The sequence below is a fragment of the Globicephala melas genome, chromosome 15 (genome assembly GCF_963455315.2).
Source record: "Globicephala melas chromosome 15, mGloMel1.2, whole genome shotgun sequence".
NCBI classification, from domain to species: Eukaryota; Metazoa; Chordata; class Mammalia; order Artiodactyla; family Delphinidae; genus Globicephala; species Globicephala melas.
Genome location: NC_083328.1, coordinates 1,750,125 through 1,765,368, shown reverse-complemented (window position 1 = coordinate 1,765,368; position 15,244 = coordinate 1,750,125). Strand labels below are relative to the sequence as shown.

General features: G+C 65.8%; 1 protein-coding gene across 1 annotated transcript in view; it reads left to right on the top strand.

The window, feature by feature from the left end:
- The window catches only part of IQCE (IQ motif containing E), an 80,616-nt gene that overhangs the window by 52,988 nt on the left and 12,384 nt on the right, over positions 1–15,244 (top strand). The window contains 2 exon segments of the mRNA XM_060284273.2: positions 14,264–14,433; positions 14,878–15,098. Of these exon segments, the coding sequence (XP_060140256.1) occupies positions 14,264–14,433; positions 14,878–15,098 (391 nt within the window).

The following is a 15,244-nucleotide window of genomic DNA, read 5'->3' as shown; positions in this document are numbered from 1 at the left end:
ATTCCACACACCCAGTGACTGGGGTGCCTGGTCACCCAGAACGCCTCTGAGTTCCTCTTTGGTGATGAATGCAGAGCCCCAGGGTGGGGTGGGAACGACTTTGCTCATAAGATGGCCTGGGAGTCCGATATCCGTGGACCGTGTCACCCCTCTCCAGTTCAGAGCTCTTTCCTCTTTGGTCTCCCTTGTCCAGAGGTGGAGAACCAGAAGCACCCCAGCTCTGCAGGGGAGCCTGCCGCCCCAGCCTCAGTGCTCACGTGGTGCCCGGTCCCCCAGCCCTGCTGATCTTTGTCTAAGCAGACTAGAAAGGGGGCTAGGGATTGGCCCATGCACACCCAGGGACAGCAGGATTCTTATAAAACCGGACACCCGTGTTCTAGAAGCCCAGCCCTGGGGGGCTGACCAGTGTGAGGGCAACAGCACTCCTCCGTGCACTCCATGAACTTCACCTGGGGTGGCTCTGCCACACCTGTCCACGGGGCTCTGCTTCCACAGAACAGGACAATGTACCTTACTTTAGCAAGGTCTCTGCCACTTCAGTTCTGAAGCTCCAGGGGTACCCGGGGTGTCTGTGACCCACGTGGGGCTTTCCTGCTGGCCCGTGGGCTGCCACCTGCCCATGCTGCCCACCACGGTTGAACTGGCTGCCATGCCTCCTGCCCTCCGAGGCGCCCGGACATGTGGTGGGAAGTGAGCGAGGGGCCGACGCCTGCAGCCCGTGGAGGCGTCGGGAGTGGTGGCCAGGCCCCTCTGCGCTCAGCCCAGCCTCCCGCAGGGCCCTTTGCTCCTGAGCGGCCCTGGTTTCTGCCGCGGGGGAGGCTCTGACTCACTCTCTCCTCCTCTCCCCGCGGAGCAGAATTAGCTGCTGAATAATTCACGGTGTGGAAAGCAGCCGGGCTCCGTCCCCCGCCACCTCGCTGCTGGCTCGGGGCTGTGGAGCTAGCTGGACCTGGGAGGACCTGGGAGTCGTCCTGCCCCTACCCTCCTGTGCTGGTGCTTTCGGGCAAGCACTTGACCTCTGAGCCTTCACTGCCTCGTTCCTGAAACTGGGCCGGTGCGCCGTCTGTGCAGGGCGGGTAGGGAGTGAGGGCCCCGTGCTCCTGCTCTGTGTTGGGTGTGCAGCCCAAAAAGCTCCCTCTCTGGGTGGGCGGGCGATGGTTTGGCGTGGGCCCTGGCCTGGGGCCTCTTCCTGCCTCCCCTGAGGGAGCATTCCTAGCTGTGGGGGCATCACCCTCATCCCGCTGCTGGGTGGTGGACCCCGTATCCTCCTGACTTGGGGCACCCCTCTTGGCCTGGGAGCCTGTCTGTGTCTGGCACGCACCTGGGCTGCAGGGGCCTGGCAGTCTTCTCCCCACATGTGGGCTGGGCCCAGCCGGGGAGGGGCTTCTGCTTCCCAGGCCGCCCAGAGGAAGCGGGGGCCCTGATGCAGGAGTAGAGGGGTGGTATGGCCTGGGGAGACCAGCTGTTAACCTTCGCTCTTTCCTGCCCACACCATCCACTGCTGGGAGCCCGGTGAAACCCACTGGAAACCCCACGGGCCAGACCCTGTTTGGGGGTGCTGTTTGGGGCTACCGCTAGCCTTTTCTCACACAAATCTGGAAGATGAGGACAGTCGTCTCCATTGTACAGATTAGCAAACTGAGGCTTAAAGAGGAGATTGGCTGAGAATCACATAGCGAGTGGGTGGTAGGGCCGGAATCCTGCTTCAGGCCCCTTGCCCCTGCCCCCCTAGGAGCCAGAGTCAGCCTTGGGGGCCAGGGGCTTCCTGAGTCCCCGACGGCTGGCCCCCTGCAGGGGATGTGACTGAGGGATTAGGTGCTGAGGGAGGCTGTTCTGCGGGCTCTCAGAGCCCTGGCTGGCCCTGTGCTAGGGGCTTGGCGCCTCTGCAAGACCAGGGGTCGGGTTTTGCATCCTAAAGGCTTGTGATTTCTCTTGGCCCCGTATTCCTGGGGCCTCCACCCTGGAGAGGAGGGGCTCCCTGGCCGCGACTCCTGTCTCTTGGGGGCTCATGCTGTTGCTGAATGGACGGACTGCAGGACGGTGCTGCTGCGCGTTCTGTGGGGCCTGAGGGGTTGTGCGGGCTGGCAGGTGCTGGAAGGGGCAGAAGGCTTCTGGGGTCTGCTGTGTGCCGCCCCACCCCCGCACCTGCCTGCTTGCTGCCGGTCTGGCTCCCCTGGGACTGGGCTCTTCCCAGCATGCCAGGGGCTCCCCGAACCTGGGGCAGCTGATGGGCGGGATGCTCATTTTACAGGGGAGGGGTCGCAGGCCCAGAAGAGGAGGAGACTCCCTGGTGCTTGCGTAGCCTGTGACCTGATCTGGCTTGAGGCCAGTCTGTCCTCCGTGGTGAAGGTCAGGGCTGTCATGGCTGCAGGTGGGGGGTGGGGGGAGAGTCTCAGAGCCCTCTCTGCAGACCGGCGTGCGGGTGCCTGGCTGCGGGGTGCCCAGCCTGGGCTCGAGTTCTGTAGCTTCCCACCTGTGTGACCTTGGGTGGGTCCATCCACCTCTCTGGGCTTCACCTTGGGATCTGCCCCCTTAACTCCTACCAGCCCTTCCCGACTCCCCACTCCCAAGCCTCCCACACCCCTGGTGTCCTGAGGCCGAGGTCACACTCACTCTCTGCCCTCAGTCCCTCTCGTTGTCACTCACTGTCTCCCCCAGTTAAGGGGAGACTGGAAGCTGTGAGCTGGAGGACAGTACAGGCTGGTGTGGTGGTGCTGCGATCAGGTCAGGACTAGGCCTGCGGAAGTCCAACAGTCAGGGGAGGCTTCCTGTCGGAGGCGCTGCCTTGCCTGCCGTGGAGGCGGTGAGCCAGGCTCTGAACGACCAGAAGGCGAGGACCTGCCTGGAGCTTGGCGTGCAGTGGGCATAGCAGCTCACCTTCCACGTCGGCCCAGTGTGTGGGGCCCTGAGTGCTTTGGATGTTCCCATCGAGACCCTAAAGATAAGACCGAGGTGGCTGTGCAGAGACCTTGGGGAAGAGAGTTCTAGGCGTTGGGAACTGCCCGTGCAAAGGCCCTGAGGCAGAGAGAAGCCTGGGCCTCAGCCCAAGATAAGGGAGTCCCTCTGATCTGTGCTGCCTCAGAGCTGGTGAGTGCTCTGTGCCCGGGGCTGTGTGAGGCCAGCCTGGAAGGCCACTTAGGCAGGACCCACAGGAGCCAGTAGTCTCCTAGCAGAGACCACAGCACCCTGGTTCAATGCTGTGACTCAAGCAGGGTCAGCGTGTGCCTGTGAATGAGACTGGCTCCGTTGGCACCATCTCCACGATCAGGAGGAAATTCACTCTGGTTAAAAACAGCATTTATCGCCTCTCTTCTTGTTTATGAAAGTAAGACACATTCATGGAACACTTGGAAAATAGGAAAGAGTGTGGAGACAGGAAAAAACGTCCCTCTAGCTGGAGTCTGTCCACGCGCTTATACCTGGGGAGGGGTGCCGCCTAAGGCTAGAATTCGTCACCGGCGTTGAAGCATCATGTCTCTTGGACCATGTCCTTGGTCCATGGTTCTTGGCGCTTGCCCAGCGTCCCACGACACCAGGATTCTGAGGCTGCGAGTGACAGAAACGTGCCACACGTAACAGAGCACACCGAGGGGCTGCGTGGAAGCTTCTAGAGCACGCCCTGCGTGGACAGCAGCTGCGAGGGTGCAGGGCCTATGCATTGGTGGGGGGGCAGGGAAGCTAGGCGAAATCAACTTTGTCTGTTTCGCTCTTAGCCAGTGCCCCGGCGCTGGGGAGAACCGGCTGTCACGTGGCCCTCTGGCTGGGAGGTGAGGCTGCTGGCTGCCTCTGCCACCAGGTCTACACCCGCTGAGGGGTAGGTGTTGGGGCCACCAGGCTCTGCGCCCCAGGCCCCATCTTTGGGCCTTTCTGGGGCTCCTGGTTTTCTCGGGTCTGAAGATGCGGTGACCAGCTCTGTCCCCAGCACTGTACTGCCCTGCCTGGGGGACAGAACAGCTGGGAGGGCGCCTGTTTCGGCTCTGACCAGGGGCTCTTGGTCAGGCTCTGGGCTGGGTGCTCTGTGTCTCTGACCCCCAAGCTACAGCTGCTCTACCGAGAGGCTCGTGACATTTGTCTAGTAAGCTGTTTGTTTCCGGGAAGCCATCAGTAACACTACAGAAGTGAAACTGAGGCCCCTGGCCAGCCGGCATCAGTGGGCTGGGAGACACGGACAGGCCCCAGCTCCAGCCCAGCGCTGCCCTGCCTGCGGCCACAGCCCCTGTTGCGCTTTCCGAGTCTGGTCCCCCCAGCAGGAGCTAGTCCACGAAGGCTCAGAGGGTGTTGGGACCAGACCCCCACTGGCCAAGGCAGCTCTGCTGAGTCCTTGGCTGGAGAGGAAGAGCCGAATCTGCAGCCCAGGGACTGGATCACAGAGAGAGAAAGTGCCCACGTGGCCCCCGAGGAACTGGGGCGCGTGACAGAGGGCGGGTGCGGCAGGACCCAGGAGCGCCTGGCTGTGCCCATTGCTGCCTCCTCGGATCTGCAGGGAGCCCGCCCTAAGCCCTGTGCTGGGCCGGGACACACACACGGCCCCCAGGCGGCTCTCGGGGCTTCCCAGGATCTTGGGGAGGGTGAGGACCCAGACCCACGGTCGGGTTGCTGCAGCTCAGCGTGGCGAGGCTCTCGTGGCACACGCCAGGCACTGTCGCCCAGAGCAGGGAGCCACACGCTGCCAGAGGTGGGAGGTGCTTTGCAGAGGACACCCGTGGCTGAGGTCCCAGGCCTGCCCGGGCGTCCCCGCTGCAGAGTCCCCTCATGCCCCAGAATTGGGTCTGCGCCTGCCCTGCTGGACTCCCGAGGGGCCCACGCACCGCTGACATCTGAGGCAGCGGGTGCCCTTCGTGCCACGGACGGGGCTGTTGGAGGCTGCAGTGGGCCTCCAGGCCTCCAGTCCAGTGGCAGGGGCAGGACGGGGCCTGCCCCTGGTGCCAGCTGGCCCTGAGGCTGCTCGGGTTCTTGTCCAAAGTCGGGGCAGGTGCCCGGTGTGCCCTCAGGGAGCAGGGCCAGGGGAGGGTTGAGTGACCTCCTGGGCTGGGCCTGGCGGATTTGAGGGGTGCCAGGGTCTGCACGTGGGCTGGGCAGGCTGCCAGGGGGGCGCTGCCTCCCTTCACACTGCCCCCCACTCGGGGCCTGGGCTCTTCATGTGCCGCTGGGCTCGTGCACACACGCAGGCTGCAGCGCCCGCTTGGTGCGCCCCTCCCCCTCCTGGGAGGTGGCCGGCTGAGGCTGGGTCCCCTCAGAGCGGCAGGTGGGCTCTGAACGGTAGGTGTGCCAAGGGTGCTTGGTTTTGTCCGCAGCACCCTCTAGGGCCAGGCGTGTCCTGTGTTGGCCGAGGGCATGGGGTGAGGCCAGGCTGCCCAAAGCCTGAGTGGCCCCTTGCTTCTGCCTCTGAGAAGAGCGCCAGGCACGGTGCCACTCTGCCCGGCTCCCCCGCTCCCCTGGGCTGGGTTCCTGACCGTTGTGAGGGGTCCTCCAGACAGCTGACCCCCGAGTCGGGTTGGGCTGTGCCCCGGGGTGGAGACGAGCCCTGGGCTGGGCTCTGGTCTGGATGATGATGTGACCGCCCGTCTGGTAGCTCCTGGCTACATCTGAGGCCTGTTGCGTGCGCCCCCAGGGGTGGCGGGTGGAGAGGCGCTTGCAGACAGGCTGGTGAAGAGCAGAGGAGTTTTCTGGGTGTCATGCTGGGAGACGTGTTAGGGCACTGGACCGAAATAGACACGCTCGCGGCTTCGAGGGCCGCGCCGGCGCCGTGTTCTCTGGTGTCTGTTCCCTCCGCCAGCAGGCGGGGCGTGGGCAGTGGGAGAGCGGGGCCTCGGTGTCCTTCCACGTGGCCCACAGGCCTGGAGGGCAGCAGAGAGTGCTGAGCCTGGGGGATGACCGACCAGAGCTTCTCTCTGGGGCTTCACCCAAGTCCCGCCTCGCTGGGCCTGTGTCCCGGTGATTCCTGGCGGGGCCCGGCGGTGTGTGCCCGTGAGGATGGAGGTGCAGCTGGAGTGTGTCTGTGCAGCCTGGTGGCCTGGACCTAGGACCTCAGGGTGAGGGGACTTGGCCAGAGAGCTGGACCCCTCCCGGGCTGCTGCATGCTGGCCACTGGCTGTGCTTTCTCCAGGCATGGCCACGAGCTCACCATCATGGAATTTGTGAAACCCAAGCCTGGCTTGGTGGAAAATCTGTTTTTAATTTCTGGCCGGCATCTGGGAGCCCCAGCCAAGTGTGTTCGGGCTGGGGAGCAGCGGCTGCACACCCAGCTCGGCTCCACGGCCCTCAGCACCCAGCCAGCCTGGCCCGGGGGGTGAGGGGGTCTCTTCTGGAACTTTCCTCAGGAGGCCTGTGCTGGCCCACACCCTGTCTCAATTACTCAAGTGTGGGGGCCCTGGGTGTCCCTGCTGGCCCCAGGCCCCTGGCCTGGAGGACGGTGCCACCCCTGGCCTGGGGGATGCGTGTCACCCCTGCCCTGGGGGATGGGTGTCACCCCTGCCCTGGGGGATGGGTGTCACCCCTGGCCTGGGGGATGGGTGTCACCCCTGCCCTGGGGGATGGGTGTCACCCCTGGCCTGGGGAATGGGTGTCACCCCTGCCCTGGAGGATGGGTGTCACCCCTGGCCTGGGGGATGGGTGTCACCCCTGGCCTGGGGGATGGGTGTCACCCCTGGCCTGGGTGTCACCCCTGCCCTGGGTGGTCTGGGCACCAACAAGGCCGTGTGTGTAGCTTGGCTACAGTGGGTGCCGAGGCAGAGGGCCAGCACTAGGGGCGGAGGCAGTGCCATGTGGGGTGCGTCCTTCCCAGTGGGAGACCGCAGACGTAGGAGCTGTGGCAGCAGCTCAGCCTGGTGCCCCTCCCCTTTCCTCTCCCAGGCCCAGGGCTCCAGCCAGGACATCTCTGGGTTCCTAGAGGGTGCCTTGGGGTGTGGGACGCTGCCAGCCTCCTGGACGCCCTGACCTGGCCTCTTCCTCTGGAGAAGGGCCTTTGGCAGCCCCAGGGCTGAGGTGGACAAGCCCCAGAGGCACTGGAGGGGTCCATGGCTCCCCCTTCCCACTCCATCCCTATCTACTGGAGCCGCCGCCCCGCTGCCTTGGTCACAGCTGCCAGGGCCTCCCAGGACGCAGGTCTGCAGCCTGGACCTGGTGCTGGGCCCTCACTCGCACTGTCCCTCTCTGGGAGTGCTCACCCCACACCTCACCGTGCCCTGCGGACACCCGCTGACCCTGTAATGGCAGTTTAGGGCACCCCCGGAAGCTCCTGCACCCCTCCCCCGATCTCCCTGGTTCCCACAGTCTGTGCTTCCAGGCCTGCACTGCTGGGGTCTTGGGAGATGCCAGCCCACCAGGAGCTGTGTCTGCGGGTCCCATGCCCCCGTCCCCAGGGCCAGGCCTGGCGCTGAGTATGGACACCCTGTGTGTAGTGGTCCTCAGTCGGGCCAGCTCCGGAGGCCCTGTGCGTGGTGAGGCCGGTGTGGCCGACGTGAGGACACGGCAGTGCGGGCCGATGAGCTCCCGCGTCCCGGGTGGAATTTGGACTTGCCTCCTCTTTGGAGCTCGCTGTTTACCAGCTGGCCAGGCCACCTCCCCGGAGAGTTGGTACAGGGGGAGGGGGGCAGCCCTTCTCCGGGGGCTCCCGCTCTGGCAGGCACACAGCCCTCCTAGCGGTGGGACCTCAGGCTGCGGTCACGCCCCCGGGCTGGGATCCCGGCCCCACCCCACTAGCACATGACCTGAAGGAAGAGCCCGATCTCCCGGAGCCTACCCAAGTCACCCCTGGACTGCTGGTCCCAAGTCTCCCTGCCAGCGCCGGCGCCTGGGTGCACGTGATTTCCCACAAGGAGGCCCCGCCACTGGGACGGCAGGGTGGTGGGGAAGCCGCCTCTGGCGTTGTGCTTGGGGCAGCCATGGGCCCACACTTCCCATCAGAACCTCCGTGGGGGTCTCCCAGTGGGGCGGTGTCTCCCCAGCCTGGCCGCGGGACAGGCCAGCTCTTGGGGTCAGTTGCTGGTGGCACGGCAGCGGCTCTGCCGGCAGGGGTGCGTGTTCAGCAGGCAGTGTGTCCGTGCTTCTGATGTGCTCCCCGCGTGTGGCGTGCTCCCTCGCAGGCTTCCGTGCCACGTGCTGCCAGGACGCCTAGCTGAGCTGCCTGTGCAGGTGACACGTGGAGGTGCTGCCGCAGGGTCACGCGTGGCCCTGCCGGCCTGGTGGCCTGGGGCCTCCTGGTGCAGCCCGAGCCGGCGCTGTGTGGTGCGCATACCCGTGCGCTGACAGCCCACATCTGGGCTGTGCCGAAGGAGCAGAGCGGGCGGGGGGGGGGGGGGGCGCAGCAGGTCGTGGCGGGGACAGGCCTCCAGCCTTGTGCGCTCTCACGCTGTGGCCTTCCGGCTGCGATGGGGCTCAGCCTCTGCTGCACTGGCTTTTATTAGTAAGATCTGGTGACACACCATGGCCCTCCCCTTGCAGGGCCGGCTGGATAGCCCCCTTGTAGCCGGACTGAGCTGGGGATCCGCCCCCCCTGTTGGGACCACCCACCTGCACAGGGAGCCCGCTGAGGCTCACACAGAGGCCACCTCTGCCCTCGGGCCCCTGTCCCTTGTCCCCTCGCCGGGGCTGGGAGGACCCGCTGGAGGCCAGGGACTTGTCGGGTCCCCTGATAGGCCTCAGATGTGGGCCTGGGCCTGAAATGGGACGGAGTGAGGCTTCAGACCCTGAGCTCTGGCTCATCAGGTGTTTCCAGAGCCGGTGGGGACTTTGGGGGCCTTAGGGCCTGGGGGGAGCGCCTGGGCACAGGGCCGGGCAGGGGCCTCCTTGGTGGATACATTCCACGGCCGGGGCTGCAGGGCCTTGGGGCCGGTGGGGTGGGCTAGGGCTGAGAAACAGCAGCTGTAGGGCTGGGAGGGGTGGGTGGACAGGCCCCCCCCCCAGCCCCGTGCACGTGTGCCCACGCCAAGTCCTCACAGCACAGTGCTTGAGGCGCGCTCAGGTGGCGGACGGCCAGCGCTGTGGCGCGCGGTCAGGATACGGGCCCCAGCGCCTTGTCTCGCCTGACTGAGTGCTGACATCACTTCCATCACAGACGGAAAATTCCATTTGGTCAGAGCCCAGATGCTGATCAAACATTTCCCATTCAGAGGGGACGCCAGGCTGTTGAAAGGGAAGGCGGGGCCGCCACGGGAATGCCAGGGGAAGGCTGTTCTCTGGACGAGGGCAGAGGTCAGGCCAGGCCCGCTGGCCCCTGGGCAGGAGGAAGCAGCCGCCCGCTGCCGGGTGCCCCAGGCCTGGCCCCGGCACCCACGTGGGCTCTGCTGGTCTGCAGCAGTGGGCTGGGACCCTGTGTCATCCAGGAAGAGGGTGCTGACACCTCTCCACAGGGCTGAGTGAGGCTGTCCTGGTGGAGGCCCCGCAGCCTGCCTCCCGGGGCTGTGCCAGGGGCCCACGAGCAGCCCAGTGGAGTCCAGGTTTAAGGCTGGCCTCGTCCAGGAGGAAGCCGTCCTGCCAGAGAGGGAGCTGGCCCAGGCTGTCAGAGCTTGGGGTGGGGGGCAGGGGCCCCATGTTTCCGAGTGTCCACTGTGGGCCAGGCCTCAGGGCCAGAGGGGGCACCACCCCAGCTAAATTGATGAGCTGAGCGAGGCCTTTCCAGCGCCCCCTAGGGGAGGTGTGGGCAGACAGACCTGGCGCTTAAAGGATGGAAACAGGGCCCTGTCATCACGGTCAGGAAGGGCTTTCTGGAGCTGGGCAGACAGCACAGGAGGGGAGGGGGCGGAACCCCAGCTGCCCGGATGCCTGGCTTCCTGTGTGTTGGGCTAAAGGGGTGACATATAGCACCTGGGTCTCTGCCTGTCCTTGCCTTCAGGGAAGCCTCTGGAAGTCACTCTCCTGCCCTCAGGTACCCCTCCCGGAGCCCCGGGACACACTCTCACCCTCAAGGCCCTGGACCCGGGGCTCCCCGGCGCTGGGCCTGCCTTGCCCCTGCCTGTCACTTGTTCAGCCCGTGAGGCAGGGGTGCGACAGGAGGCTCCTCCCCCAGGGCTGTGACTCTTAGGGCCCCCAGGCAGGTGGCTGTGGCTGTGCCTGTGCGTGAGGCTGCCCTCGGCTGGCTGACGCCTCTCTCCGCTCCCCGTCGCTGGCAGGGGTCCGATGCCCAGGTGCTTGGGAACCCCTCCCCGCCTGCCCCCCCAAGACCACAGAGCTTCCAGCCACAGGCTGCTGTTGGCACTGCTGCTGGGAGCTCAGGGGCGGCAGCTTCACGTGCGTGTGTGTGAGTGTCAGGATGTGTGTGTGAGTGTACGTGTGTGGGTGTGAGTGAGCATGTGAACACGTGTGGGCATGAATACGCGGGGGTGGGCGTGAACGTGCACACGCCCACTTTGTCCGTGAGCGGCCTGGACTCCCCCCCAGCAGCTGGGACAGCGGCTCCCTTTCCCCAGCCCACCTGGCTGCGTGGGTAGAGCTGGCCTGGGAGCAGTACCCCGAGGGCTCCCCACGGAGGCACTGTTCTAAGTCTTTATGGGTGTTAGCTCATTTCATCTCACAGCAGCCCTGCTAGGTAAGGGAGTGACGCCACTGTCCCTGTTCCATACGCGGGGAAACTGAGGCACAGGGACACTGACCCACGGTCACATTCTAGAACCAGGCAAAGCAGCGTTCGAACCCCAGCCCTCTGGTTCCCCTCAAGACTAGCCGCCCCTCTGGGCTGGGCAGGAGCCACTCCCTCACACCTCTGTCCAGCAGCAGGCGGTTCTGCCTCCTGGTGGGGACACCCGGGGTGTCCCTCCCCTCGACCTCTGCTCCTGGGGGACTGGGCACCAGCAGGGACTGCAGCATCGCCATAAGCCGGCCCTTCTCCCACGTGACAGCTGGGAGGGACTGGGAAATGTCACATTCCCAGAAGAGGAAGCCGGGCCTGCGGGAGCCGCACTGGCTCTCACGTGGCAGAGCTGGGAGCAGGCCAGGGGCCTCCCACGGCTGGCTGAAAAGAGCTACTGACAGGTTTCTGGGTTCGTGTTTTAATTATAAAGGTAGTATGGTTCGTGGTTTAGGGAAAAAAAAAAAAAGATAACCAAAAAAGGAAAAAAGAAAAAAAAAGAACCCAACAACAAAAAACAAACGAAATCAAAGCTGTAGGAGATCCAAGTGCGCCTCCCGGGTGCCCAGGCCTGGCACGGCGCCTTCTGGGCAGTGTCAGCTGTGGTGGCCTCTGCCCAGAGGGCTCTCCCCTGACCTGCTGGATGACGATGCGCCCTTGCAGACTCGCCCTGCTACTCCTGCCTGTTCTGCTTGTTCTGTTCTTCATGGCCCGGCTCGCATCCCGCAGGCCCCAGCCCCGGCCTCCTGCAGCAGCCGGGCAGCCCCGAGGACGGGGGGTCTGCCTGTCGGGCGCCTGCCAGGCCCTGGCACCTGACACGTTTCCCAGACAAGCGGTGAGTCCAGCTGTGCCCCACCCCGGCCTTGCCCCAGGCGCTAGGATCCTGCTTGGCCAGTGACGCTTATCTTACCTTAGTTTTCTCATCTGGCGAACGGGAGTGGTGGTCCTGGCGCCACCCAGGCGGTGGTCTAGGCCCGCGAGCTCTTTGGCAAGCCCCGATGACCGTGTGAACCCTGGCCTCATGCGCTGCCAGGCTGGGTGGACTCAGGGCCCCAGCGGGGGTGCCGCCTGCCCTGGGCCCGATTCCCCAGCTTCCTCACCCCAAGAGGGGTTTCCTTGAGGGGGTGCGTGTAGATGTACTGATTTCAGCATCAGCTCCACGCACGCTGTGTTCTGCACGTGGGGGCGGGTGAGGGGATCCGGCAGGAGAGGTGGCGCGAGGTGGGGGGTGGTAGGCGGGCTCCGGCTGCGGCAGGAGGGGCAGCGGTCCAGCGGTCGCTGCCAGCGCTCGGCCGAGCTGGGGCTGGCGGGGGCCAGGCTGGTGAATGGGGCTCGTCGCTGGTGGAGACGTCTAGGCAGGCGTGTGGCGTGGTCTGACTGAGGATTTAGGGGAGCAGCCCGCAGGCGGGGGCGGCAGGGCCTGCAGCCGCTGTGCTTGGTCTCCAGCTCGTGTGTGTGAAGGCGGAGCCCACGAGGCGGTGCTGTTCTCGCACCCTGCTGTGTGCTGTGGGCTGGGGCGGGGTTTGTGGCTGACACTAGGCCCCTAAGGTGAGTCCCTTCCCCCATGACTGGCGCCTGTCCCTGTGACGGCCCTTGATTTCCACCGGAGACCCCCTGCTGTGGCCTGGCTGGTGTCCCTATGTGACCTTGGACAACCTCTCTCCCCCCCGCCACTGGCCTCGGGGTCCCCTCTGTGACGCGAGCACCCTGGGCCCGCTCCCTTCCCCCACCCAGCTGGTGGGCCAGGGTGGCCAGGTCCTGTCAGACCCTCCTGCCTGTGCTGCAGCCCCGTGGCGGTGCCCCGGCCTTTCCCAAGAGGGTGCCCCGTGCTGGACCTCACGCGGGAGGGCAGAGGCCCAGCCTCCAAACAGCACATCGGCCCCAGGGCACCCGCGTGGCTTTGGATCATGGCTGGAGGTGCAGGCCCCGGTCAGGGGGAAGGTGGGAGAGCCCTGCCTCGGATGTGGGGGTCATCAGGGATGGAGGGCTGGGCAGGATGGCTGCTGGGAGGGCAGGGGGTGCCGTCCTACATCCGCCGCCTGGCAGCTGTCTCCTGGGAGACAGCCGCTGGGCACCAGCGCTGTGATCCAGCGGTCCCAGTGCCTCTGTGGCTGAGCCTCTGGTCCCGAGGGGGCCCCGCAGGGGGCAGGCGGGCCTGGGGCGTTCCACCCCCCAGTGGCTCCCTAGGCTCACGGCCACATCGCTGAGTGTCAGGATGCGAAGAGGGTGTTTCCAGGTCCCCCTGAGGTCTGCTTGTCTCTGTAGTAGTGCCGGCAGGGGCAGCTAAGGGGTGTCCATGGTCGCACCACCGTGGGGTGGGCACCTCTCTGTGGTACTTACTTGGACCCCCCATGAGGTGTGCACGGTCAGGGCTAGCCTGCTGCCCTGCAGCCCTGTGTCAGCTGCCACTCAACCCAGCAAAGCACGTGTGGCCAGAAAGGCTGTGATGTGGGCGCATGGGTTCTTCCTCCTTACCTCCTCTGAGGCTGTTTTTTGTTTGTTTGTTTGGGGTTTTTTTTGCGGTACGCGGGCCTCTCACTGCTGTGGCCTCTCCTGTTGCGGAGCACAGGCTCCGGACGCGCAGGCTCAGCGGCCATGGCTCACGGGCCTAGCCGCTCCGCGGCGTGTGGGATCTTCCCGGACCGGGGCATGAACCTGTGTCCCCTGCATCGGCAGGCGGACTCTCAACCACTGCGCCACCAGGGAAGCCCTGAGGCTGTTTTTTTAACTGGTGAAATGGTGGTGAAGCACTGGGCCAGGCAAACTGAAGAGCGTGGTGCCCAGGCCAGGCCGGGCTGGTGCCTGTTGTGACAGATGAAGGCTCTGGGCTGTGTCCCTGTTACCCTGTCCACCTGAGGCCCCAGCCCAGGACTGAGCCCGCAGCGTGTGTCACTGCTGGATCCAGTCAGCTGCTTTCCGTGGGGGACGCTGGCCTCAGTGACAGAAGGGTGCTGGGGGGCAGTTCCTCGTCCCCTGGTGCCTCCTGGGATGTGGTCGGAGCGTGCTGGCCCTTCAGGCTGCCCGGGGCTCAGGGGCTCACAGAGGCAGTCAGATCCAGAGTAGTCTCCGCACTCAGGGTGAGGATGGTGACAGTGCTGACGGCCCCACACCCAGGGCCCTGCCGCAGGTGTGGGTGGCCTTCCCTGAGACTCTCTGCCTACCTCTTGTGGGGAGGCAGCATCACCCCCTGTTTACAAAAGAGAAACTGAGGCTCAGGGAGAGTAAGGGCCTTCCCTGGCCACGTGGCCAGTCAGCAACTGTGCTGGCCCTGCCCAGGGTCCCCCGCCAGCACCTCCTCACAGCGCCTGGGCCGGAATCCCTGTTCAAAGATATGTGCCTTGGGCTCTGGGGCCCAGGAGGTGGTGGGCTCCCGTGGGGAGCACACAGGGCCTGGGCAGGGTTAGGAGAAGGGATCCCATGGTCTTGCCCACCTGGGCCCTCCCAGTGGGGCTTAGAGTCTTGGTGTCTAGGAATGAAGACATGAGTCAGGGGTCCCGAGTCTGGGGTCCTGAGTCTGGGTGACCACAGGCACATCACCCAGGTGCTGGGAGCCTCTATCCCCAGGGCTGGGGGAGGGTTCAGTGGGAGAGCGTGCCGGTCCCGTGGCCCAGGCGCAGGTGGAATTCGCTGGTACTGCAGTTGGGTGCAGAGCCAGGGCGGGGGTCCACACCTCCAGCACCACTTCCCAACCTCCCTCAGGCGCTGCTGCTGCTGGGGGCGGCCGCGCTGGCCTGCCTCGCCCTGGACCTCCTCTTCCTGCTTGTCTACTCCTTCTGGCTGTGCTGCCGGCGGCGCAAGAGCGAGGAGCACCTGGACGCCGACTGCTGCTGCACCGCGTGGTGCGTCATCATCGCCACTCTGGTCTGCAGGTGAGCGCGCGGGGCGGGCCGGTGGGGGCGTGGCCAGCGAGGGGCGCGGCCAGACTGGGAGGGGTGACTGGGCCGAGAGGAGAGGGGCCGGGTGGACCGGCCGGGGGCGGGGCGGGGGCGGGGCAAACTGGGGGCGGAGCGGGCCGGGGCTCCCGGGCCTGTGCCCTCATGCGGCCCCGCCCTGTCCCAGCGCCGGTATCGCCGTGGGGTTCTACGGCAATGGGGAGACCAGTGACGGCATACATCGGGCCACCTACTCGCTCCGCCACGCCAACCGCACGGTGGCGGGGGTCCAGGACCGCGTGAGTGGCCGCATGGGAGGGGCCTCTTTTCCTGCTCCTAAACTGCGTGTGTGCGCGTGTGCCCCAGTGTGTGGGAGCGAGGCGTGGGCGTGTGTGGGAGCGGGCCCGTGCCCCGGCTCACGCCACCCCGAACCTGGCGCAGGTGTGGGACACCGCAGCTGCCCTGAACCGCTCGGCGGAGCCCAGCCTGCAGAGCCTGGAGCGGCAGCTGGCCGCCCGGCCAGAGCCCCTGCGGGCGGTCCAGCGGCTGCAGAGCCTGCTCGAAACGCTGCTGGGCTACACGGCTGCCATCCCATTTTGGAGGAACCCAGCCGTGTCTCTGGAGGCGCTGGCCGAGCAGGTGGACCTCTATGACTGGTACAGGTGCGGCCCTCTTTCCTTCCTGCCCCGCTCGGTTCCCACTAGTCTCTATGGGCCAGTCGGCGCCCAGCTCGCAGTGCCTGAGGTCTTTTGGGGCAAGGGGCTGGGGCCACTGGTGGTCACTGTGGCAGGAGTCCCCCATGGGGACA